This window comes from Trematosphaeria pertusa (assembly GCF_010094035.1).
Source record: "Trematosphaeria pertusa strain CBS 122368 unplaced genomic scaffold BU26scaffold_3, whole genome shotgun sequence".
In the NCBI taxonomy this organism is placed as follows: Eukaryota; Fungi; Ascomycota; class Dothideomycetes; order Pleosporales; family Trematosphaeriaceae; genus Trematosphaeria; species Trematosphaeria pertusa.
In genome coordinates, this window is record NW_022987214.1 from 390,163 (window position 1) to 411,236 (window position 21,074).

The 21,074-nt window shown below is 53.7% G+C and overlaps 11 protein-coding genes across 11 annotated transcripts; 7 read left to right on the forward strand and 4 right to left on the reverse strand.

Moving 5' to 3' along the window:
* Nucleotides 1-439: 439 nt before the first annotated feature.
* Nucleotides 440-2,545, forward strand: BU26DRAFT_418685 (acetamidase; the record flags this gene model as incomplete). Its single annotated transcript, XM_033823263.1, has 6 exons — nt 440-550; nt 600-745; nt 955-1,219; nt 1,283-1,477; nt 1,583-1,945; nt 1,994-2,545. The coding sequence occupies 6 exons, from the start codon at nt 440-442 to the stop codon at nt 2,543-2,545; spliced, it is 1,632 nt and encodes a 543-aa protein (XP_033687883.1).
* Nucleotides 2,546-2,898: 353 nt separating this feature from the next.
* On the forward strand, nt 2,899-4,001 carry BU26DRAFT_560225 (glycoside hydrolase/deacetylase; the record flags this gene model as incomplete). The annotated part of the gene is made up of 4 exons (XM_033832781.1): nt 2,899-3,004; nt 3,055-3,138; nt 3,184-3,781; nt 3,830-4,001. 4 exons carry the CDS (start codon nt 2,899-2,901, stop codon nt 3,999-4,001), a joined length of 960 nt encoding a protein of 319 aa, XP_033687884.1.
* A 312-nt stretch (nt 4,002-4,313) lies between these two features.
* On the forward strand, nt 4,314-6,196 carry BU26DRAFT_537897 (FAD/NAD(P)-binding domain-containing protein). The gene is made up of 3 exons (XM_033831435.1): nt 4,314-4,689; nt 4,744-5,395; nt 5,442-6,196. Exons 1-3 carry the CDS (start codon nt 4,627-4,629, stop codon nt 6,179-6,181), a joined length of 1,455 nt encoding a protein of 484 aa, XP_033687885.1. The 5' UTR covers nt 4,314-4,626; the 3' UTR covers nt 6,182-6,196.
* Nucleotides 6,197-7,025: 829 nt separating this feature from the next.
* BU26DRAFT_528252 (HET-domain-containing protein) lies at nt 7,026-8,260 on the forward strand (the record flags this gene model as incomplete). The annotated part of the gene is made up of 3 exons (XM_033830840.1): nt 7,026-7,156; nt 7,244-7,865; nt 8,228-8,260. 3 exons carry the CDS (start codon nt 7,026-7,028, stop codon nt 8,258-8,260), a joined length of 786 nt encoding a protein of 261 aa, XP_033687886.1.
* An 845-nt stretch (nt 8,261-9,105) lies between these two features.
* On the forward strand, nt 9,106-10,605 carry BU26DRAFT_211067 (uncharacterized protein). Its single transcript, XM_033820644.1, has 3 exons — nt 9,106-9,662; nt 9,716-10,074; nt 10,138-10,605. Exons 1-3 carry the CDS (start codon nt 9,598-9,600, stop codon nt 10,491-10,493), a joined length of 780 nt encoding a protein of 259 aa, XP_033687887.1. The 5' UTR covers nt 9,106-9,597; the 3' UTR covers nt 10,494-10,605.
* Nucleotides 10,606-10,717: 112 nt separating this feature from the next.
* BU26DRAFT_476631 (general substrate transporter) lies at nt 10,718-12,520 on the reverse strand (the record flags this gene model as incomplete). Its single annotated transcript, XM_033825576.1, has 3 exons — nt 12,267-12,520; nt 11,792-12,205; nt 10,718-11,692 (listed from the first exon to the last, which is right to left on the reverse strand). The coding sequence occupies exons 1-3, from the start codon at nt 12,354-12,356 to the stop codon at nt 10,718-10,720; spliced, it is 1,479 nt and encodes a 492-aa protein (XP_033687888.1). The 5' UTR covers nt 12,357-12,520.
* A 227-nt stretch (nt 12,521-12,747) lies between these two features.
* On the forward strand, nt 12,748-13,895 carry BU26DRAFT_601110 (Clavaminate synthase-like protein; the record flags this gene model as incomplete). The annotated part of the gene is made up of 2 exons (XM_033835240.1): nt 12,748-13,037; nt 13,095-13,895. The coding sequence occupies exons 1-2, from the start codon at nt 12,864-12,866 to the stop codon at nt 13,893-13,895; spliced, it is 975 nt and encodes a 324-aa protein (XP_033687889.1). The 5' UTR covers nt 12,748-12,863.
* Nucleotides 13,896-13,983: 88 nt separating this feature from the next.
* BU26DRAFT_211087 (uncharacterized protein) lies at nt 13,984-14,892 on the reverse strand. The gene is made up of 2 exons (XM_033820646.1): nt 14,677-14,892; nt 13,984-14,621 (listed from the first exon to the last, which is right to left on the reverse strand). Exon 2 carries the CDS (start codon nt 14,562-14,564, stop codon nt 14,073-14,075), a length of 492 nt encoding a protein of 163 aa, XP_033687890.1. The 5' UTR covers nt 14,565-14,621; nt 14,677-14,892; the 3' UTR covers nt 13,984-14,072.
* On the reverse strand, nt 14,536-16,186 carry BU26DRAFT_211079 (uncharacterized protein). Its single transcript, XM_033820645.1, has 5 exons — nt 15,975-16,186; nt 15,672-15,920; nt 14,914-15,621; nt 14,677-14,842; nt 14,536-14,621 (listed from the first exon to the last, which is right to left on the reverse strand). The coding sequence occupies exons 1-5, from the start codon at nt 16,053-16,055 to the stop codon at nt 14,614-14,616; spliced, it is 1,212 nt and encodes a 403-aa protein (XP_033687891.1). The 5' UTR covers nt 16,056-16,186; the 3' UTR covers nt 14,536-14,613.
* Nucleotides 16,187-17,815: 1,629 nt separating this feature from the next.
* On the forward strand, nt 17,816-19,021 carry BU26DRAFT_211098 (uncharacterized protein). Its single transcript, XM_033820648.1, has one exon. It carries the CDS (start codon nt 18,040-18,042, stop codon nt 18,886-18,888), a length of 849 nt encoding a protein of 282 aa, XP_033687892.1. The 5' UTR covers nt 17,816-18,039; the 3' UTR covers nt 18,889-19,021.
* BU26DRAFT_211097 (MFS general substrate transporter) lies at nt 19,022-21,040 on the reverse strand. Its single transcript, XM_033820647.1, has 3 exons — nt 20,577-21,040; nt 20,233-20,527; nt 19,022-20,173 (listed from the first exon to the last, which is right to left on the reverse strand). The coding sequence occupies exons 1-3, from the start codon at nt 20,871-20,873 to the stop codon at nt 19,155-19,157; spliced, it is 1,611 nt and encodes a 536-aa protein (XP_033687893.1). The 5' UTR covers nt 20,874-21,040; the 3' UTR covers nt 19,022-19,154.
* Nucleotides 21,041-21,074: the final 34 nt, after the last annotated feature.

Here is a 21,074-nt window from a genome sequence, read left to right on the forward strand (position 1 = left end):
GCCCATTTTCAACGCGCTGGAGACGGGCATTGCGGCGACAGAGTGCGTCCAACGGGACGGCATGCGACGGTGTTTGCAAAAATTTGCAATTGATGGGGTGACACGCGCCCGGGATGTTGTGGAAGAATGTGCGCGAGGCTGCAGAGGGCGTCTGGCCGACTGATGGAGGGCGCGCCTCGACGCGGTGGCCCCTGCGCTCCCCCACTGTTCATCACAGCCCCCAGCCCCCAGCCCTCATCATGCGCCCGAATGCTTCTGCTCTCATCTCCGAATCCGAGGATGCCTTGGTCCGCAAGTGCCGAGCCGCCCGGCATCTCCCTCGTGTCGAAGCGTTTCATCAGATATCGCTAGCCCTGCGCCTTGTCGGAGCCCGCCGTGAAGCTTCATAGTCTCTAACAGCATCCCCCCTCACGCCTCAACACGATCCCCTGATCGCGAGATGGGTGAAACTACGACTCCGCAATGGCTGCTAACGGCCACTGAGAAACGCAAAATCCGCGACGACGCCATCCAGAGCTTCATTGATGCACACGGAGCAGCCCTAGCCGCCGTCAGAGCTTTCCCTCATTCTTCACGAAGACGCACTGATCGAACCTCAGAGTCTGCACGTCGACGAATCCAGCAGCGCCATTCCCAACAACGCTCCGCGGGGCTTGACAGGCTTGGACGATGTTGGGAATATTCTCGATGCCGTTTCGTCTGGGGCCGTGACCGCTGCGGAGCTGTGCACCGCCTACATAAGCCGGTACGGAAGCAACCGCTTAAACCCCCCAATTGTCGTGCCATTCTCACGCCATTTTACCCCAGGGCCATCGCAGCTCACCGTCGTGTAAATTTCCCATTGTGTACCTCGCAGCGTTGACTGTTTTGCTGACCGGCCTAGACGAACTGGTACGTACACGACGCATCCTTCTAGCGTTGTCGTATCCGCTAAACCACATGGTCATCCACCAGCCTTACGGAAATTCTCTTCGACGACGCCCTGAAACAGGCCGATGAACTGGATCAGATTTTTACGGAGCATGGACATCTTGTGGGGCCACTGCACGGGGTACCCATGACGCTAAAAGATCAATTCGAGGTCAAGGGCTACGACAGCACTCTCGGATACGTCGGGCGAGCCTCGAAGCCAGCAGCTCAAGACGGCGTCTTGGTGACACTCTTGAAAAAGATGGGGGCAGTCATAATCGCCAAATCGAACTTACCACAAAGCATCATGGTGCGCCCTCCCTAACCCACTCTAGCACCTAGCTCGCTGCTGCGTTAAGCTCACACTTGGTAGTGGTGTGAAACAGAGAACCCGCTCTGGGGTCTCACCGTCCATCCGAGAAATCCCGATTTCACCCCTGGCGGCTCTACGGGTGGAGAAGGCACGTTGCTTGCCCTGCAAGGCTCCGTTGTTGGGTGGGGCACCGACATAGGGGGAAGCATTCGTATACCATCGCATATGCTCGGGTTATATGGGCTGAAGCCAAGTGTAGGATGCGCCTTTTTTTGATCTGCGGTTTAAACTCGGTCTCGCTTTCCACGTGGAGTTTCACATCATCCTCCCGCGGCATCCATCGGCTAATAATGCATGCAGAGTACCCGCTTGCCCTATCATGGCGTCGCCGTATCGACCGAGGGCCAGGAACACGTACCCTCCGTGATTGGTCCTATGAGTCGGAATGTCGATTCGCTGATCGCGGTAACCAAAGCTGTCATTGATGCCAAGCCGTGGAACGAGGACCCAAAGTGCTGCCCGCTGTCCTGGCGAGATGAGCTCTTCGTCGGCGTCCAGTCTCGACCGCTAGTCATCGCCGTTATGCGTGACGATGGAGTAGTGAAGCCACATCCCCCTATAGCTCGCGTACTGGAAGAAGTCACTACTAAACTGCAGAATGCCGGGCACGAGATTGTCTCGTGGACTCCTGGGAGTCTCCATCAGGAGTGTATCGATATTATGGTAAGTGCAGTGAAGCCTTCTGTACTCGTTCTCCTGACGTTAGGCCAGGACCAGTACTATACTGCAGATGGAGGAGAGGACATTCGGCGAGATCTCGAAGCTGCCGGGGAACCTTTCATTCCACATGTCGAAGCCCTGATAAACAAAGGCAAGCCCATTTCGGTCTACGCCTACTGGCAGCTCAACAGGCAAAAGGTGGCGGCACAGAAGCGCTTCCTCGACTTATGGAACTCTACCACCTCCACGTCAGGAAGGCCGATCGACATCCTACTCACGCCTGTTATGCCCCACTCTGCAGTGCCGCATCGCAAATGTAGATGGGTAGGATACACAAAAGTCTTCAACTTTGTGGACTACCCGGCGGTCGTACTACCAGCTGGCGAGGTGTCAAAAGAGCTCGATCGGGCGGCTGCAGAAGTCATGGCCACGTATGAGCCACGAAATGCGCTCGACGAGTGGAATTGGAAGTTGTTCGATCTCGAAGCTATGCACGGCATGCCGGTAGGCGTGCAGGTGGTTGCACGGCGCTTGGAGGAAGAGAAGGCCCTCGGCGCGGCCAAAATCGTCGACTCGGTGCTGAAAGCTGCAGCCACTCCATAGACCAAATCTCGCCCATATTCCGACCAGACTTCAGATCATTCGAAAGTCGCCATGTGGACTGCACATTGTCGGGCTGGAACAACGTAAATCCGCACACCGTTCAGATATCGGCAGCTAATGCATGGCACGATAAGTAGCCGTCGGGCCAGGGTCATGAATCATTTTCCACCCCACCTTCCAGCTGCTGGTCGCGCTTTCCCTGCGCGACGTCCATCTCCGGGGCTAAGAGAGGGGTAGTCCGCCAGCTGTTTACTCTCCAAACTTTCTGCTCCCTTTTCCGCTTCTCGATTATTGCGCGCGCCTCACATCACCCTACGCCTAACTGAGAGCTACAGCTGCGCAATTGGAGCAAGATGGGGAAGAAGCGCGTTCTCGTCAGCTACGGCGTCGACATTGACGCTGTGGCCGGGTGGCTCGGTTCGTATGGCGGGGAAGACTCGACGAGCGATATCAGCAGAGGTGAACTCCGCTACCTTCCATACACCGCAGGCGCGACTGACGATCTGGAGGTCTTTGGGCTGGAACAATAGGAACGCAACGGCTGCTCAAGCTCTTCGACAAATACAAGATCAAGGCGACGTGGTTTATTCCAGGTGAGTCCAGTCCTGAAGCTATGAAGCTTATCGCTGACCAACAAGGTCACTCGCTCGAGACCTTCCCGGAAGACTGCGCCGCCGTACGCGATGCCGGCCATGAGATCGGCCTGCACGGCTACTCTCACGAGAACCCCGTCGACATGACCTTCGAACAGCAACGCGACGTGCTCGACAAGACATACAAGATGCTTACCAAATTCGCGGGCAAGCCGCCGCGGGGCAGCGTCGCACCCTGGTGGGAGACTTCCAAGGAAGGCTGCGACCTGCTCCTCAGCTACGGCATCGAGTACGACCACAGCATGTCGCACGAGGACCACCGATGCTATTGGCTGCGCACAGGTGACCAATGGACAAAGATAGACTACAGCAAAAAGGCCGAGGAGTGGATGAAGCCTCTTGTGAAGGGTGAAGAGACTGGGCTAGTAGAGATTCCGGGGAGTTGGTACATTGACGACCTACCGCCGATGATGTTCATGAAGAAGGCTGCGAACAGTCATGGTTGGGTGAACCCGAGAGACGTGGAGGCGATCTGGATGGACCATTTTGATTACTTCTATAGGGAGTATGATGAGTTTGTCTTTCCGATGACGATCCACCCGGACGTTTCGGGGCGGCCGCATGTTATCCTCATGCACGAGAGGTGGGTGATACCAGCTGTGAAGCTATGGGGCTGCTAATCCATACACAGGATTATCGAACACATTAACAAACACGAGGGCGTCGAGTGGGTAACGATGGAGCAAATGTGCGATGACTTCAAGGCGAAGAATAAGCCACCAGCAGGCGCGAAGATGCCCGCACCACGTGGCGAGATTTTGAAGATGCAGGAAGAGGGCAGGGCTTACAATCCGGGATTTTAGGGTTCGAAAGCCTGACGTTGGGGAGCAGGAAATTTTTTTAAAGCCATAGCTACGCCGCCTGCGACGTGGGAATGCGGAATTTTACTCTTCATGTTAGAATACATGGTAAACTTACCTCAATGTGCCAAAAACCCACATCGTGTCTGTGTATAACCACTTGAACAAGAATCAACTACCAGTCTAGGGCTTGGAATCGCGCACCTCGTGTTCCGAATCTCGGAATGTTTCCGTAAAGCTCGGACCCTCAAGTACGTACCCCGCATCCCCCACTCTTCCATCTGTGGAACGTTCAGTCGTCACGACCGCTGCACACACTGCCGCCACTCTTGCATCCCAACCAATAGCCGCTCCTTCCTGCATCGTGGTAGGTCCGCGCCGGCGATAAGCATTGGAGGAAGCTCGTAGCACCGCTGCGCCCTAGCTCTTCCCATCTACGTCGCGTGCGTCCCTGGAGGGATAGGTGGGTAAACGCGGGCTAAGATGGCGGCAATTGAGCTGTTTGCCTCTCCCTTAGGGCGTGAGACGCGTGCCTTTATACTCCTTTGTCTTTGAAGGCCAGTTCGCTGTACCGTCCGTTCGCGCTTGAGCTGCATTGTCATTCCTCCCCCATCGCAGCGCTGACATCATGCTTCCTTCGAAACCGCAGATAATCCAGCAGCAGCACAGAGACGCGGCCAGTAAGCTCCATGTACGAGGCCCCTCATCATCCACCTTCATCGCGTTCACTCGTTGACAATCCCAGGTCATAGTCGTCGGCGCTGGCCTCGGCGGCCTCGGAGCCGCCATCTCCATCCTGCTCGCCGGCCACAGCGTGCACATCCTCGAATCCGCGCAAGAAATCGCCGAGGTGGGCGCCGGCATCCAAGTGCTGCCCAACTCGTCGCGGGTCCTCTTCGCTTGGGGCATGGAAGAAGCGCTCTCGAAGCATGCGACGCGGCCGAAACAGTGCAATTACATTGGCTGGAAGGGCCAGCGGATTTCGAGCATGGACTTCCACGAATACATGAAGGAGCTGGGCACGCCGTTCTGGGACTTTCATCGCGCGAATCTGCACATGGAGTTGTTGGAGCGGGCGAAGGAGCTTGGGGCCGAGATCGAGACGAATGCGAGGGTGGAGGATGTGGAGTATGAGCGTCCGTCTTCAGACCGGACGATAGCTGTTGCAGTGCTGGCGGATGGGCAGAAGAGGAAGGCGGATCTGATTGTGGGTGCGGATGGCATTAATAGCAGGTGTAGGGAGATTCTGCTGGGTAGACCGGATCCGCCGCTGTTGACGGGAGATCTCGCGTATAGGTTGCTGTTGAACACGGAGGATATGATGAAGGACCCGGAGCTGAGGGGATTCATCGAGGATCCGCAGGTTAACTACTGGATGGGTCCTGATGCGCATGCTGGTATGTAGCTCAATTGCTCAACCAGAAGCTTGCTAACAGAACCCAGTCAACTACGTTCTCCGCGGCGGCAAGCTCTTCAACATGGTCCTCCTCGTCCCCGACGACATGCCCGCCGGCGCCACCACGCTCGAAGGCAACGTCGAGGAAATGCGCGCCCTCTTCAAAGACTGGGATCCGCGCATCCCCAAGCTACTAGCCCTCTGCGAGTCAGTCTATAAATGGCGCCTGTGCATCCGACCCAACCTCAACCCCACCTGGTCCCACGAAAGCGGCGCCTTCACCATCCTCGGCGACGCCGCACACGCCACGCTTCCGTATCTCGCATCGGGCGCGGGAATGAGTTTGGAAGACGGACACGTACTAGGCCTATGTCTGGCAAGGCTAAGTGGAAAGAGCGATGCGGAGAAGCGGAAGGCGCTTAGAGTGTACGAGCGCTGTCGGCGCCAGCGCACGGAGCGCGTCGTTACGCGTGGAAACCTTCAGCAGCATCTCTACCACGTGCACGACGGCGCGGAGCAGCAGGAGCGCGACCGGTTACTCCGCGAGTTTGCGCACTTCAACGGGCAGGGCCCTGTGGGCGAGGAGAGGCTCAGGGAGAGGGGCTTGGCCGAGGGAAGCGATCCGTTTCCGTGGCGCTGGCATGGGTGTGGGAAGTGGTTGTTGACGTATCAATGTGAGCCGGATGTCGAGAGGAGATGGATGGAGGTGGAGGAGGAGATGAGGGGAGTGGTTAGTGCGCTGGAGGTGGAGAGGAGGGAGAGGGAGGAGGTGAGGGCTGTTCTGTAGGTGATGATATGGAAGAGGAAATGCATAAGATGCTGCTTTAGGTACTGCCGTTCGAATCATATCGACGCAGATGTTACCTTTCACCTTACCTCCGTTCCCCGTGCTAATTGCAACATCGTGCCTGTAGGAGTTCGCATACCCTGTGTTCGAGGGGACAACGGCGGTTACGGTAGCAGGAGTTAGGGAGCACTCCCTCCAAGGTACGGAGCACCCCCCCATAAGCAATCCGCGCACGGTTCCACCCTGATCCTGGGCTCTGCTACTCTAATCCTACTACCGCGTAGCCTTTTTAGTGCATCTAAAAGCCCTTGCCTTATCCAGCCCTTCCCCTCCTTACTCTAACTTAACGCGCAGATTACTTATTGGGATGCTCCGTACCTTACCTAGGTACAGAGGTGCGATCTATCTCCTGCCAGTTATGATGCTCTCAAGCCAGAGATGTTGCATCGTGATTGGCCAGCGTCACGTGTGTGCACGGTCCAGGCTTCGTCTCAGCCTTCGTTGGCTGCCTGGGATGATCCGCCCTCTTTCCACCCTCACCCTCACTCCAAATACATGGCCGTGAGGGCCGCCGGGGAGTCTCTGCTTCATACTTCTTATATCCTACGGGTTGGTCCACTGCGCGTCGTCTGCCTCGCTCTCTTGTGGTGCCGCTTGGATTGTCGGCATCATCTCAGCCTTGTGGAGACGATACGTGTCAGGAGCAAAAGGATCACGATCACCCTCCGCTCTTGTAGAGTAATATCCTTATATCCGACAACAATGCGTTATGACGCAGGATCCTTGGAAAATCTAGTCGGATTAGCCTTGACCGATCGATCTCCGACACGCTGCGCTCGGCGAAATGCGTCTCCTTCATTCACAGACTTTGCAGTTCAAGGTGTTCAATGGAGAACGGCTCCCATCATTTCTTATCCTCTCGCATACCTGGGGAGATGAGGAGGTTAATTACCAGGATATGGTCTTCGTGCAGCAGTTGGAATCGCTCCCCGAGGACTTACGAAACAAACCGGAGATCCTGGTCGCTCTTGGTGCTGCGATAGGTCTGCCGCTCCGGTCCAGAGAAGACATCATAGGGTCCGCAGGGTTCAGGAAGATCCAGAAGACGGCTGAGGTTGCGAGAGAGCACCATTACGAATACTTCTGGGTGGACACCTGCTGCATCGACAAGACTAACAGTGCTGAGCTACAAGAGGCTATCAACTCAATGTTCCTCTGGTACCAGAAGTCAGCGGTATGCGTCGTCTATCTTGAGGATGTGGCAGCGGGCTTGAATTGGATGGACAACGATTTAGGAGAGCTCCTCCCAAAGTCTAGATGGACAACTAGGGGCTGGACGCTGCAGGAGCTCATTGCACCCCGTAATGTGCATTTCTACGATCAGTCCTGGGTATACATTACCCAGAAACACGCCGCGCCGTTCGATGTGCACCGGGCAACAAAAATACCGGAGTACGTCTTGTTGACCGGTGATCTGTCGCGGGCATCAGTCGCTCAAAAGATGTCCTGGGCTGCATATCGTTCTACCGTAAGAATCGAGGACAGGGCATATAGTCTCATGGGGCTGTTTGGAGTCCATGTACCGATGTTATATGGCGAAGGCGAAAATGCATTCATACGTCTACAGGAAGAAATTTTGAGAACAACCGCGGATGACTCAATATTCGCCTGGCATGCCGAGGAGGTCGGTCCTTCCGTTTACCGCGGCTTACTCGCCAGATCGCCTAATGAATTCAAGGGCTGCAGTGGTACGTACTCGGGTCAGCCTTTATTCGCGTCCTCTTCGCACCTCGGAATCCGGTTGGATCTTGAAGTCAGCTCTATTCGGTCGTTAGACGGGAGAGACAAGCTACTCACTGGATGGCTGCGATCAGGAACCACCACAGGACCATGCAACATCATCTTGAGGGGATTATCTAAGGATACCTACGGCACACACTGCGCTAGAGTCATGGCTATACCGGCATGGAGAATTGATAGCGCCGAAAAGAGGATCGAGACAATCTATATCCGCCAGAAACCGGAGTTACCGCCGTCCTTCTCTAGCGAGCATATGTACTGCTTTCACTTCCGCCGTAGCGGTAGTGATGACGTGTATTCAAGCTATTCTATCGTCAACGCGTGGCCTCGGCACAACTGGCTAGCGGCTACCAAGCAGCTCCTCATCGATGAAGAGGACCCGTATTTCCTTGGTGTAATATGGCTAGATCCCGTTCGGGAGCAGCATCTCCCCTTCGGAGGCACTTCTTTGGCCCCATTTCAGGTGCTCCTTGGATATGATCGTAGCGCTGCTAGGGTATGGTGCAAAATTGTGGCCTCCCAATATGAATGGCCGAGCTTTTCCCATCCTTCTGACTTTTGGAAATCGACAATAAAGCAGCGATACGGCCCCTTCGACTCTAATCGATCCGCCGATGTATATCAGGTGCATGATCGAACGGCATACGCTCAGGGTCTTGAGATAACTGCATCTATCGGGACGGGGCTATACCAGGACCGGATCTCTTTCATCGTGGACCTTGATGGGCTAGTCGACAACCTCTAGGTCACGTACTTCTTTGCAGCCTTCGCCGCAGCTGAGATTTCCTAAGGGGCCTTCATTGCTGTCGCGAAGGAATCAGGCACAACAGGCTTTAGAAGAGAAGTGCCTACCCAGTGCGAGAGTCCGGCATGGCGCACACAAAGCCGGAGACTTCAGTGGCACGTGAGTGGTAGTAGGAGAAAAGCTTGCAGCCAATGCCCTCCTTAAGAGCAGCCGCATTTTTTGTCTGACGTATTCTCTGCGAACCACTCGCTCCCTTCTTTAGTGTCTACCTGCCAGGAATGAACTGCGCAAATCGATAGTTGCCACAACTGAATACCCGGATCGACACTCTGAGATACATCCCTGCTCAAGCGACTTGTCGATCAACGGCAGTCCCGAAGCCCAACCAGATCGATACGATACAGATATGGAAAGATCTCTACGGGTTCGCATACGCCCATTATTGGCATAACACTTCAAAGCGCATGCGCAGACGGGTTCTCACACGCTTCGCACTCTTGGGAAGTGCTATGTTTGGCCTGACCGGTTATTAAAGCCCCAGTCGACAATTTCGCACCCGGAGCTTTACCTCAACATCACTATATTCGACGCCCGTTACCCCGGAAAATAAGTCACTTTTGCATGCCGCGCAATCGAGTGTCCACGAATCCTTCATTTGCGATATGGCGCCTCATATGACGATCGCGGATCTTGGGCCTGCTTTCGCTGCGCGGCTTCTAGGCCTCGCCAGGTACGAAGTAGGTGCCGTCATTTCGATGGACCTTTTAACTACTCCACGGATCCATCGAGCTTGGTGCGGACTCCGACTCGGACAACCCTCAACATACGCTTCTTTCGCGCTCTCCGGAATAGCCTCCACCATTGAGCAGCCATGTCAATTCTCCTACCGCTCTACGTCTATCCCATTGCCGGGGCATGGGATCCGCTATATTCAGCGTAGGTGGACGTTCAATGCAGCACTTCCTTCATTCTACTCACTGCATCCGCAGGGCAAAAGCGCACCCCGATGTCGACTTCACAGTCATCGTGAATCCATGCTCCGGACCATGCATAGGCTCTCTCCCCGACCAATACTACCTGAGCGAGATCCCTAAACTGCGAACTTATGAGAACATCCGCACGCTGGGCTACGTCGCGACGAACTACGCCACAAAGAACCTGAGCAGCGTGCTTGCGGAGATCGATACGTACGCGAATTGGCCGAAGATGGCGAACAATACGAAACTGAAGGTTGACGGGATCTTCTTCGATGAGACCCCGAGCACATACGAGTCATACAAGTATGACTACTTGAGCAAAGCCAGCACGGCAGTGAAGAACGGGACGAGGTTCCGCGACCGGTTCGTGGGTAAGTAGTAGCTCACGTGTTGCACAAGATAGATCAGATTTAGGGTGTTCTGACTTCAAGCAGTGCACAACCCCGGCCTCGTATCCCCCGAGCTTCTCAACTCGAAAGACATCATGCAAAACTCTTACTTGAACCTCTCCGACATTACCGTCATCTTCGAAGAGACGTTCGACAAATGGCTCGACAAGTCAAACTTCGACAAGCTACAATCGCACAGGATTCGTCGCTCTAAGCTCGCCGTGATCCTGCATTCGCTCCCGGATCTAAGCAAAAGGGTTCTCGATTTCGTGGTTGAGCAGGTTGAAGACGCGGCGGATTGGTTGTTTGTTACGGATGTTAAGACGAAGGACGAGTATTATCACGGCTTTAGTCCGATATTTGCGGACATGGTGAAAAGTGTGGATGGGGGAGCCGAGTAGCGGTGAGTGCTCTCGAAGTGTGTTTCTTTACACATATCTCCTATTTTATTCTGGCTGTCGATACATGTTCTAGAAAGGCACATCATTAAAAAGCGTTTATTTTCACCGTCGCATAGCAGCAAAAAGTCAGATGGGTCATATTGGTAATCTCCGCGCACCTCGAACCGGCAGCACCTGATACCACTCACAACGCAGGACCAACCTAACGGAATGAAATAGGCCCGTCACGCCTTGCTTTCGTTGACCTCAACTCGCTGCTGCGCCACCGCTTGACCCTCAAACACGTCCAAATCAAGCTTCTTTCCCTCCTTAACGGCCTCCAGATCCGGAACATCCGAGTGCTTCACACCGTCGAAGATGACGTCCACCTCCTCGAGTGTCAATCCGCGGGTTTCTACCCAGACAAATACTACGAACGATACCATGAGGATGTCGACACTGGCATTGATTATGTAAACCTTCCAGCTAATAGCAGAAAGGCCAAATGGCACCACCATCGTCACGAACAGGCCGCACAGCTTGGTAGTGAAGGTGTAGATGCCCATTCCCACGGCCCGGATATCGAATGAAAGGACTTCGGGTGGATACAGCACGGTGAGTGGCGTAATTCCCCAAGCATACGTCGCGTTGTAGATGAAGATCATGGCGATCGTGCCATACACACCTGGCTTGTATCCGGAATTGCCGTACACGGCCGTCAGTCCAGCGAGAATATACAGTGCAACAACACCGGCCGATAGCGAGAGAATGCAGAGTGTCTTGCGTCCCAGCTTATCCGCGAAGAAAGAGGCGACTACCGCAACGACGAAGGTCCAGCTGGTCAGGATGACGTTAATTTGCAGCTGCGTCGTCGGATCGCTGATCCCGGCGCTCGAGAGCATGTCCCCGAAATAGAAGGTTACGATGTTGGTTCCTGGAAGCATGACCATGATGGAGAAGGTCGATGTGATGAGGAGACGCCTGCGGTTCGCGGGCTGCGCTAGGGCCTGCACGACGGAAAGCTCGCGCTCTTTCTCCCAGCGCAGTGTGTCTGTGATTTCCTTGAACTGCACTTGCACGATTGGAGAGCTGGTGTCGCCGCCAGTGTTCGCAATGGCAAGAACTTGGAGCGCTTCCTGATGGCGGCCTCGGCTGACCAACCAGCGAGGCGATTCCGGGATGAAGAATAGGATGACCATGCAGAAGAGGGACGGCGCGGCCTGAAGAAGGGAAGGAATCCGCCACGCCCAAGTCGAAGCCATGCTTTCCGTCTTTCTCCTTGTCAGCATCAATTCTTCTCGCGCCACGCACGAACTCACCCCGTAACAAATGCCACTCGCCATCAGCGTCCCAACGCCCCAGCACGCATAATACAGCCCCAGCGCAAAGCCTCTCCACTGCACCGGCGCCGTTTCAGCAACAAGCGTCGGCGTCGCCACCTGCGACAGCCCCAATCCGAATCCCACAACAAACCTCCCCGCGATGAACATCCCCACGTTCTGCGCCGCGCCCTGGACCACGCCGCCAATCAGCGTAACCACAGCGGACCAGAATATGCACTCCTTGCGGCCGCGCCAGTCCGTCAGCGGGCCCGCGAAGAGCGCCATGACCGCGCCGCCCATGTAGCTGATCGCCGTGTTGAGCGACTTGGTCGTCGTGGTGAGCGTGAAGTAGGAGATGTACGACGGCATGACGTTGAAGGAGCCCATGAGGGAGGAGTCGTAGCCTACGAGCTGGCGCGCACGTGAGTGACGGGTGAATCTTTTTTGGGAGGGATGCATTGGGCTTGCGTACCACGGAGTCGATTACGGACGTCAGGATGATGCATGCTAGCAGCGCCTTCTGGTTGCGCGGCACTAGCTTCGAGATCTTTCCTTCTGCCATGATGCCTGATGCTGTTTTCGTGGCTTGCGGTGAAATTGAAGAGGCGAAGTCGTTCGGGATGAAAACTCCCAGGCCTCGGGGTTTAGGACATCCAACGGTGCAGGTGCCTTAAGACCCTTCCCCACTTCTTCCCACCGTTCTGGATGCTGACGCCGGCGATTAGTATCAACGGTATCAGCCATTAGTCCCATCGTTTATCTTCGGGAAAAAGATATGCGGCGGAAAGTGTCACGTGAGCGCTCTCTAGCGCAGAACCCCGCAGTGGTTCAGGGGTCTGCCGAAGGTTTCCCCACTCCTGCGGTCTTGGTCCCGGCATTGCTTGATAAGGCAGCCCGCGTTGTAATAAGATTGCTGCGGGTCCGTTTCGCTGCTTGCATGTATCACTTCGTACGATTTCGCTACGCGATTCGCTTTTCGAGTTAGGATATTTGTTACCGGTATATATAGGAAGTACTGCTAGAAAAGCTCTAGGTGTTCACCTTTTGCTACTCCTGACAAATTCGAGCCATGGTTGAAGCTGCAGACATCGCAGTGGTCTCTTTCGAGCGCTTTCTCCACGGCAACGACGCCGACAAACAAACCGTGGCAGGAGAATTGTATGACGCCTTCTCTACGGTGGGCTGGGTCTACCTAAAAGACCACGGAATTCCTCAGAGCAGGGTTGACGAGATCTTCGAGCTAGTAGGCCTCCACACCCATCAAGTTGTCACAACGCAACCATGAGTTGACACTGACCAGGCAAAATCCTTCTTCGCCCTCCCCATCCAACAAAAGCTTACATGGCGCCTCAAAGACGCCGAAGTAAACCAAGGCTACACCGCAGACGGCGACGAAGCCAACGGCGGAACCGACCACAAAGAATGCTACGAGCACCGGCGCTTCGCTAACGACCACTGCCCCACCGACGACGAAGTCCAAAGTTTCAAGACTACTTTGGACGATTTCTACGTGCAGTGCCTAACGCTTGGCCTAAACGTCTTGAAATGCCTCGCCATGGCCCTGGAACTCGGCGATACCTTCTTCGACGACATCACCAAAAAGGCGGATCCGCAATTACGACTCATCCACTACCCGGCAATCGAGCGGCGCGTCGTAGAGCAGGAAGGCCACGCACGCATCATCCCGCACACGGATTTCGGGCTGTGCACGCTGCTCTTTCAAGACCAAGTTGGCGGCCTCGAAGTCGATCCCTTCCACACGGGCGACTTCAAGCCCGCGGTTCCCGTCCCGGGAACTGTGCTCATCAACATCGCGGACCTGCTGCAGCGCTTGACTAATGATCGGTGTCGGAGTACGGTTCATAGGGTTGTGAGTCCGAGGGCGGTGGAGGGAGACGTGCTGCCGGCGAGGTATTCGATTCCCTTTTTTATCCATCCGGATCCGGAGGTGGTGATTGAGCCGGTGGTTAAGGAGAAGGGAGAGGTGAGGAGGTATGAGGCGGTTAAGGCCGGGGAGTGGAGGGTGTGGAATACGAGGAAGAATTATACGACGTTAGAGAAGGAGGGTGGGGGTGGGGAGGTGGGTGTTGCGGCAGCCTGAGTGCAAACCCGAGTCAGACGATACACTATGTGGTAGAATTATAACTGAATTCCAAGAGTAGATAGGTATAGCTCCAGGGATAGTTGCCGTCAGCCAACGCCTATAGTGAATTTTAGCCCCGATTTAGGCCAGTTTCAGCCGTGGTGGGAATTACCCAAGTATCGAGCGCGACCGGAGTTATGAAACGGCCAGTATACGCTTGGCATAGAGGAAAGAAAGGCCGAAGTACAGCGAAATGAGAAGAAAGAACGCCATTATGTACCCAAAAGAATTCATAAATGAAATGACAAAATAAATACCAAGCGAAACAAGCCAGATAAAAACCCGAAATCCGAGGGCAGTCCACTTCAAATTCCCCAAAATCAGTGAAAACAGGATTACGTTCATCATGCCGAACAAAAAAGCAAATGGAAACCAGACAATCCAGTTTGCTGTTGGTTGCAACCAAACAAGTTGCTTCCCTTTAGATAGCTTGGAATTGTCCAACCCTGCAAGGGGTACGAACAGTACAATGACAGTGGTAATAATTACTCCGCATAGAAGAACGGTAATTAGAGAATGAAACCAAGATTCTTGGTAATAGTCGTGATCTGGATCGTCGAGGACTCCGTCTGTTGTACTGGAAGTGGCATTCGCAGCTATTTCCATTGCCTCTGGGGACGGGGTCATGTCGGATCCTTCCGAGATTTCTTGTGCTTGGGCGGGATTATTATGACCGCTAGAAGGCTTTTCTGTGGTACTACCTTAGACTTGGCTCAGCGGTGCAGAAGGCAGTCCTTACCTAAGAGAAACTCCACTACGCTGAGCACAGGCGCTAATAGCAAGACAACGGGAGCGACCTGACCAAACGTCCATTCTTTGTTGTTGGCCGGCCTCTTGGGATAGCTCTCTAAGCTAAGCACGAGACTGTAAACACCCCACGCAAAACTTGCAATCAACCACCATACCTGTATAGATTAGTATCTCAAGGAAATGCGGTACATTGGTTTAATGGCTGTCATGGATGAAGCGCCCTTACCTCAAGAACCAAAGATGACCAGAGGTCTAACGCAGCCCGAATTGCGAGGAAAACGGCCAGTGTTGGGCGATAAAGGTACACACGATAGAACAATCTCCGGCCTTGGCTACCTCGAAATGGCCCTATTCGAAACGACCGGCCTCGCCGCGGCGGCTCATTGGAGGTATTTTCACATCTTTCGTACATCTTCCGTAGGAGCCTTCGAGCGCGTTCGCTCAAGTACTTTCGAGTTGCGGTAACTACAGTAACGGAAAGAGCCCGATGGAGTCTTACTATTCTCGAAGCAAAGCCCAGGCCTATTAGGAGGATAGAAATGATCATCGACGCATAGTTGAGCTGGGAAGTATCGTAAAATTCGTTAGGTCCAGTAGTATCCCGGTCGATCCGTCGCAAGTGTTTAAACGAGCAGATAGCGTAATCGGCCGGATTCATGCTGGTTCCATAGTTGCCAGTAGGAAGCAATGCACCGATTAACATCCCCACAAGGGCTCCCATTCCAATGAGTCTCCACAAGCGCTCACCGGGGTGATTGTATAGGTGGTTACGCAGGAAGGTTAGACATGAGAGATGCGTGAGGCTGCAGAACCACGCCAGGTAGACCAGAATCTGCCAGTGATAGACGGAAAGGCCACAACGAAGTTGGGAGTACCCGCTAATCAGGATGGAAAGTCCCGTAAGTATCTGCAGATCGCTCATCGTAAGGACGCACTATCATAGTCAGTGTTCAGCCCCACAATGGGCGTCATTCCTTGGTTTACCTTCAGAAGGGCTTTTTCAAGATCGGCACGTCTTTTTGAGGGCTTTGGCGTTTTTGTTGACGTCTTCTTCAACTTCCGGACGTAACCGATAATCAACTCATCGACCGGATGTGGCTTGTAGGGAGCGTGGATTTGCGCATCATCTTTGCCGCTACGGAAAGGGTCCAGCTCAGGTTGGTGAGCGAGAAAATAGTAACCGGTTATGATGAAGACAGCAAATCCAGCAGTTACTGTGTACCCAACGATGACCTTGTAGAAAATCAGTATCGGTTGGATAGAACTTTAACTAGCAATTCCACTTACCCCTATGCCGGAGATGTCTGCATACTCAGGAATGTCCTGGGATGTACGGTTTTCGCTGCAGTCATATCTGCATTCAGACATTGTGGAAGGCTGAGAATGAGACTAAGGCAATGGTTGGAGACTGAAGCGACACTTATATTGTAGGCACTGGCACAAGGCTGAGGCAAGCTGGAAGCCACTCGCATTCCCCGTGTCGGATCTCGCTATATCGCACCAAAAGCGGCGACGAACACCATCATAGGCAGCGATCAGTACCAGCAGCGAATAAATATTCAACAAGAAGATGCTGTGCTTCGACAAGCTCGGCATGCCGGCAGCAAAAATATTCAGCCTCATCAATATTAGCGAAGGAGACGCGCGTGAAAGTGTGCACTGCGGGGTCAGGCTATGCAGCTGAAGCGGCTGAGAGGAGCTGAGAGGGAAACAATGAGCGTCATTGGGCAGTGTGCTGCGTCGTCATGCATATGCCTTGCATAAACCTGGTGGGGGATCGTCACTTGAAGCTAGCACATCTCATCCTTGCCGACCGGTGAGTAATGAGTAGGCAAAGATCACCACTTCCATAGGGAGCCATCTGGTCCTTCTGTTTGATTTCTACGTCGCGATTTTCGTTGAAAATCACCAGTGATAGGTATGAAATAGATACTCCACTACTCAGCCTTGCATTCCAGCATTAAGACCTTATAAATTAGGCTTCTCACCGGTTCACTATTTCCAAGGTAACTAACTTGTTTCTAACTATGCATAGCTCTGACTGATCATATTAGCCCGACGTCTCATTCCCTTTATGTCTTCCCGGATCTTCGCGTAGTATGCGCGGTCTAGCCTAGTCTTAGGCTTGCACTCGAGGCTAGCCTCAGTAAACCAAGACAAGCATAGGATACAGTGAGTTATGCGTTGGTTCAATGCTTTGTCCCAGAAAGCTAGCTCCTCGCTATGTTGCAAGTGGTTATTTGGTTGCCAGTCCTTGATTGACTTCAAGGCCTGCTCCACCAGGTATTCCAGGTAGATAGGCTTCTCCATGTGAACGTCGCGATGGGTCAACACTTCAACTATTTCCTTGTCACTCAACTTGGTAACCCGGAAATTGGAATTTCATGGTGGGAAGCTTCTCTTCGCCAGATCCACCCGGCCAAGCTGATCAACTCGATGAGCGATTTGCGCTGCTCGTACCTTAGCTCGTCCGTATTGGCATCTTTGCAGGCAGATTGGGAGCCTCTCTCCTCGCGCGCTTTGCAAATACCTTCTCGCGGCTTGCGCAGCAGATTCCCCGCCTAGCATCCGTTGCGAAGAACGCTGCACGAATGTTCAAGTTAGCTCCTAAGGGGAAGGGGACTGCAAGAGGAGTGTAAGGAATGAAGAACGCAATGGGCCGCATCTCACAGAGCCGTCATTGGAAGGCATACCTTGGGGGTGGGGTCCCGGGGGGCCTTTCCTAGAATTTCCTAGAAAGTATTTGGTTCTTGGAGTCCTAGAATGATCATTTGGAGGTAGAAGTGCAAAACGGGCAGGAAAACGGGCACCAGCGGGGAAGTGTACGGCAGGGTAGCGGACAGAGAGATGCGCACCCCGTGTCCATAAGTACGCACCTAGCTTAACGAAACATTCCCCGCGCATCCGTACAGAGCCATCGACTTCACCTCCAAGTTGCTTGTCATATCTAACGTATCGACCTTTCCCCAAGAGCTGCCAAGGCCTCCCTATGAACGTGCCCGTGTGGCTACATAAGACTCGACTTCATGACTCGATCAAAAACACCAACAAACCAGAGCACAACATGTCCGACTCAACCGCCAACTCCCCTCCCCTCTGCGCCATGTGCAGCCTTCGCGGCCCGAACACCTGCATGGGCTGCGGCAGCATCCACTACTGCTCCGTTGACTGCCAGAAGCAAGACTGGCCAGTGCACAAAATCCTCTGCAAGACGTTTAAGAACTTCCCAACACCCCTAGACCCGAAGACCTTCCGCGCTATAAACTTTCCCTAGTACGCCGCTAGTCCTCGGTTCGCCTGGGTTCGCATCCTTGAGTATGACACTTCTTCGCCTCTCCGCCTTCAATTCCACATGGACATCACAGACTTGCATATATCGGCCGGCTACAACCTCCAGGCTTTCGAGCGTTATATCGTGGATAATCGGACCCTCAATCGACGTGTGCCCACTATCTTCCAAATTGGGTGCATCGGCAGGGACGGAAAGGTCATGGGGGCTCCCAATTGCAGCGTCAAGAAAGTCGACGAGGAACTCGCTCGCCTAATCCAAGGCTCTCTCATCTTCTGCGCGGGCGACAGGCATCTCGATATGACCGACTTCCGAAACATTGTGGACCACCTTCGCTGGTCGTACTACATTCAGTTCGATATCAATGGTATAGTCGAAGCTCCAACGGTGGAAGGCGTCAAAGTCAGCTGTTACGGGGACAGTGTGTTCTGCCATCGGCCGGCATATGAGCCCTTCGAGGTCTCCGTCAAGGACTTAGAAGACTCTACGCCTCTCATGACAGTGCCCGTCACCGACGTGATTGGAATTCCCATGGCTGTCGCGCCGTCACCCCTCGCACTGCCCTGGCGAGGTAGGCATAGCATACACTATGATCACGCCGCACACAACCTCCGCTTCAGCCTCCTCAACCCCAATTTCATAGGCGGCTGTGTAGGCACTCCTGTGCTAGCTCGAAAGGATCGGAAACCACTCCACGTCGCGCATGTCCATGCCCTCGTCGGCTACTGCCAGATGGTGGGTGCCAGACTCCACACTGAGACCGTTCCGCAGAATGCTGCTGTGTACAAGACACGGGCGCAACATCTGCTGACGCACGCTTCGAGGGATGACTTCGCAGAATTCTACCGGCAGTGGTTAGGAAAGGAGCAAAATCGCCAATATCGAGGCGTCCTCTCGCCATACGAGATCTAGTACGATTCCCATGGCCGTATATAGTTGATTGCTTACAAGTACGTAGGACTTCGTGAGCCACGCCGGGGTATGGTCTGCGGGCCTGACGGATTATAGGGACAGGCGGTAGATCCGCGCATTGCGAATTCGTCTTCGAAATGACAGAACCTGGCAAGAATGCAAGAGAGTGATGGCGGGTGGGATATGTATTGACTTCATATTCCCTGGCCGCAAACGCCGGTGGGGCCCGTGATCCGCTCCTCATTCCATATTAGAGAAGTAGATGGTCAGGATGCGGATTCAATATCCTTCAACCTTTGTTCAGCTCTTTTCCTTTCTGCCTTTTCGCTCTTCTTTCGCTCCGCCTCGTGCCTCCATTCCATCCCACTCTTCATAATCCAAAAGACGACAATAATCAGTACCGAATATACGAGGGCGATGAAAGTAAATGCCCATCCAGGATTCATAGTTTGGCACATCGGAATAATCGCCGCGCACCCTCCGGCGCTCATAAGGCACCGAACAAAATTTACTGCCGCAGTAGCTGTAGCAGGCTGGCCCCGATGGAGGTCGATGAGCAACGTGTTCGAAGTGTTGAACGCAGTCGATACCCCGAAGCCAATGATGAAGAGCGCGATTTCTGGGCCGGCAATATGCGTCCGGAACTTCACTGTCCACCCAAAAGCTACTAATCCTAGTGTGCCAATCACGTGACCTGGTGCCACTACCTCCAACCGTGCTTGTTCTAGAGGGTAGTTTCTAAGATCTTGCTGCCTGCCTTTTGTGAGGGGCATATTGATGAGCGCGGCATGGCGCCGAAAGTTCCAGTCGACGAGGTGCCCCATCGTGAGCGCCGATATTAAGCAACCGGTTCCCATCGCAATATAACAAAGACCTATCTTCAGCTCATCGAGGTCGTATGCCTGCTCGAACAGGTCAGGAATGGCCACCGAAGTGATCATCATGCCAGTGAAGAAGAGGCCATTGTAGAGGAGGACGATGCAGGACTCTTTCTCCCCGAGAATGCGCAGCGTGCTGAGAGGATTCGGGAATGTAAACTTGCGCGTTCTAGATGCCCGAGCGACTTGTTCCAGTTCGTTGGGTTCATTTTGTATGGGGTGTTTGCGCTCCAGGAGGTAGCTAAGTACCGATCTGTTTACGCCTTTTGCGGGAATCGATCCGTTGCCTACCACGGCCCGGCACGTTTCAGGGAATAAAAAGACGAAGAGGACGAAAAGAACTCCTGCGAAGATGGCAAGGAACCAGAAAATGGATCGCCAGCCGAGATACTGAGCAAGCACACCGCCTTCAAAATGTTAGCTGGGATTTACGTTACTCTAAACTATTTAATAGTGGAGACGTTACCTATCATAGGTCCAAATGCAGGACCGAATAGAATCCCAGAGGTGGCGTACCCCATGTACTTCCCCCTCTCCGCGGATGTTGCAATGTCGGCCACGACAGCGATAGAAAGCGCGATCGCCGCGCTACAACCGAAGGCTTGCAAGCATCGCAATAGGAGGAGGGCTACGTAATTAGTCTGAAGCGCAAGCCCAATATTTGCGATGATGAAGATGACAAAGCACGCGATAAAAGAGAGTCGGCGCCCGCTCGTGTCGGACATGCCAGCGATGAGGGCTGGTGCTATGGCTTGCGCGATCTGATGATGTCAGCCGTAGTTGAAATGTTCCCTTACAGGCATTAGGTACCATGTACGTCGACACCGACACGTTTATCAAGGTTGGAGAGATATGAAGGACGTCGGACAGTACGTTCAAAGCTGGATAAAATGTGGTAGCGCCGAGAGGCGATATCAACGCTGAAATGGAAACGAGGCAGATGATCCACATCTTCGTTCCTGGACCAAAGATCGAATATGGTGGGCCGGAGACCTGGCGCTGAAGCGCATTATGATTCTGTTCTTTCTCGGCATCTTTTACTTCCGGCTCCTTTCCTGCTAGTTGCTGTGCACTAGGCGGTATTGACTCCTCTCGAGAGATTTCCATTATGTGGTTGGTATAGAGCTAGCAAAGAGCGGCAAGGTTCGCTCGATAGGAAGAATAACGAGAGTGATGACGAAGAACATCAGGCGAAGGGATGCATCTTAAGTGACGGCCCGTATGTTTATTTCCACGGCCGAGCTTATCGAGCTGCATGCTAACGCCATGGCCTTTTCCCGAAGCGGACTGATGTTCGTGGTATCGTGA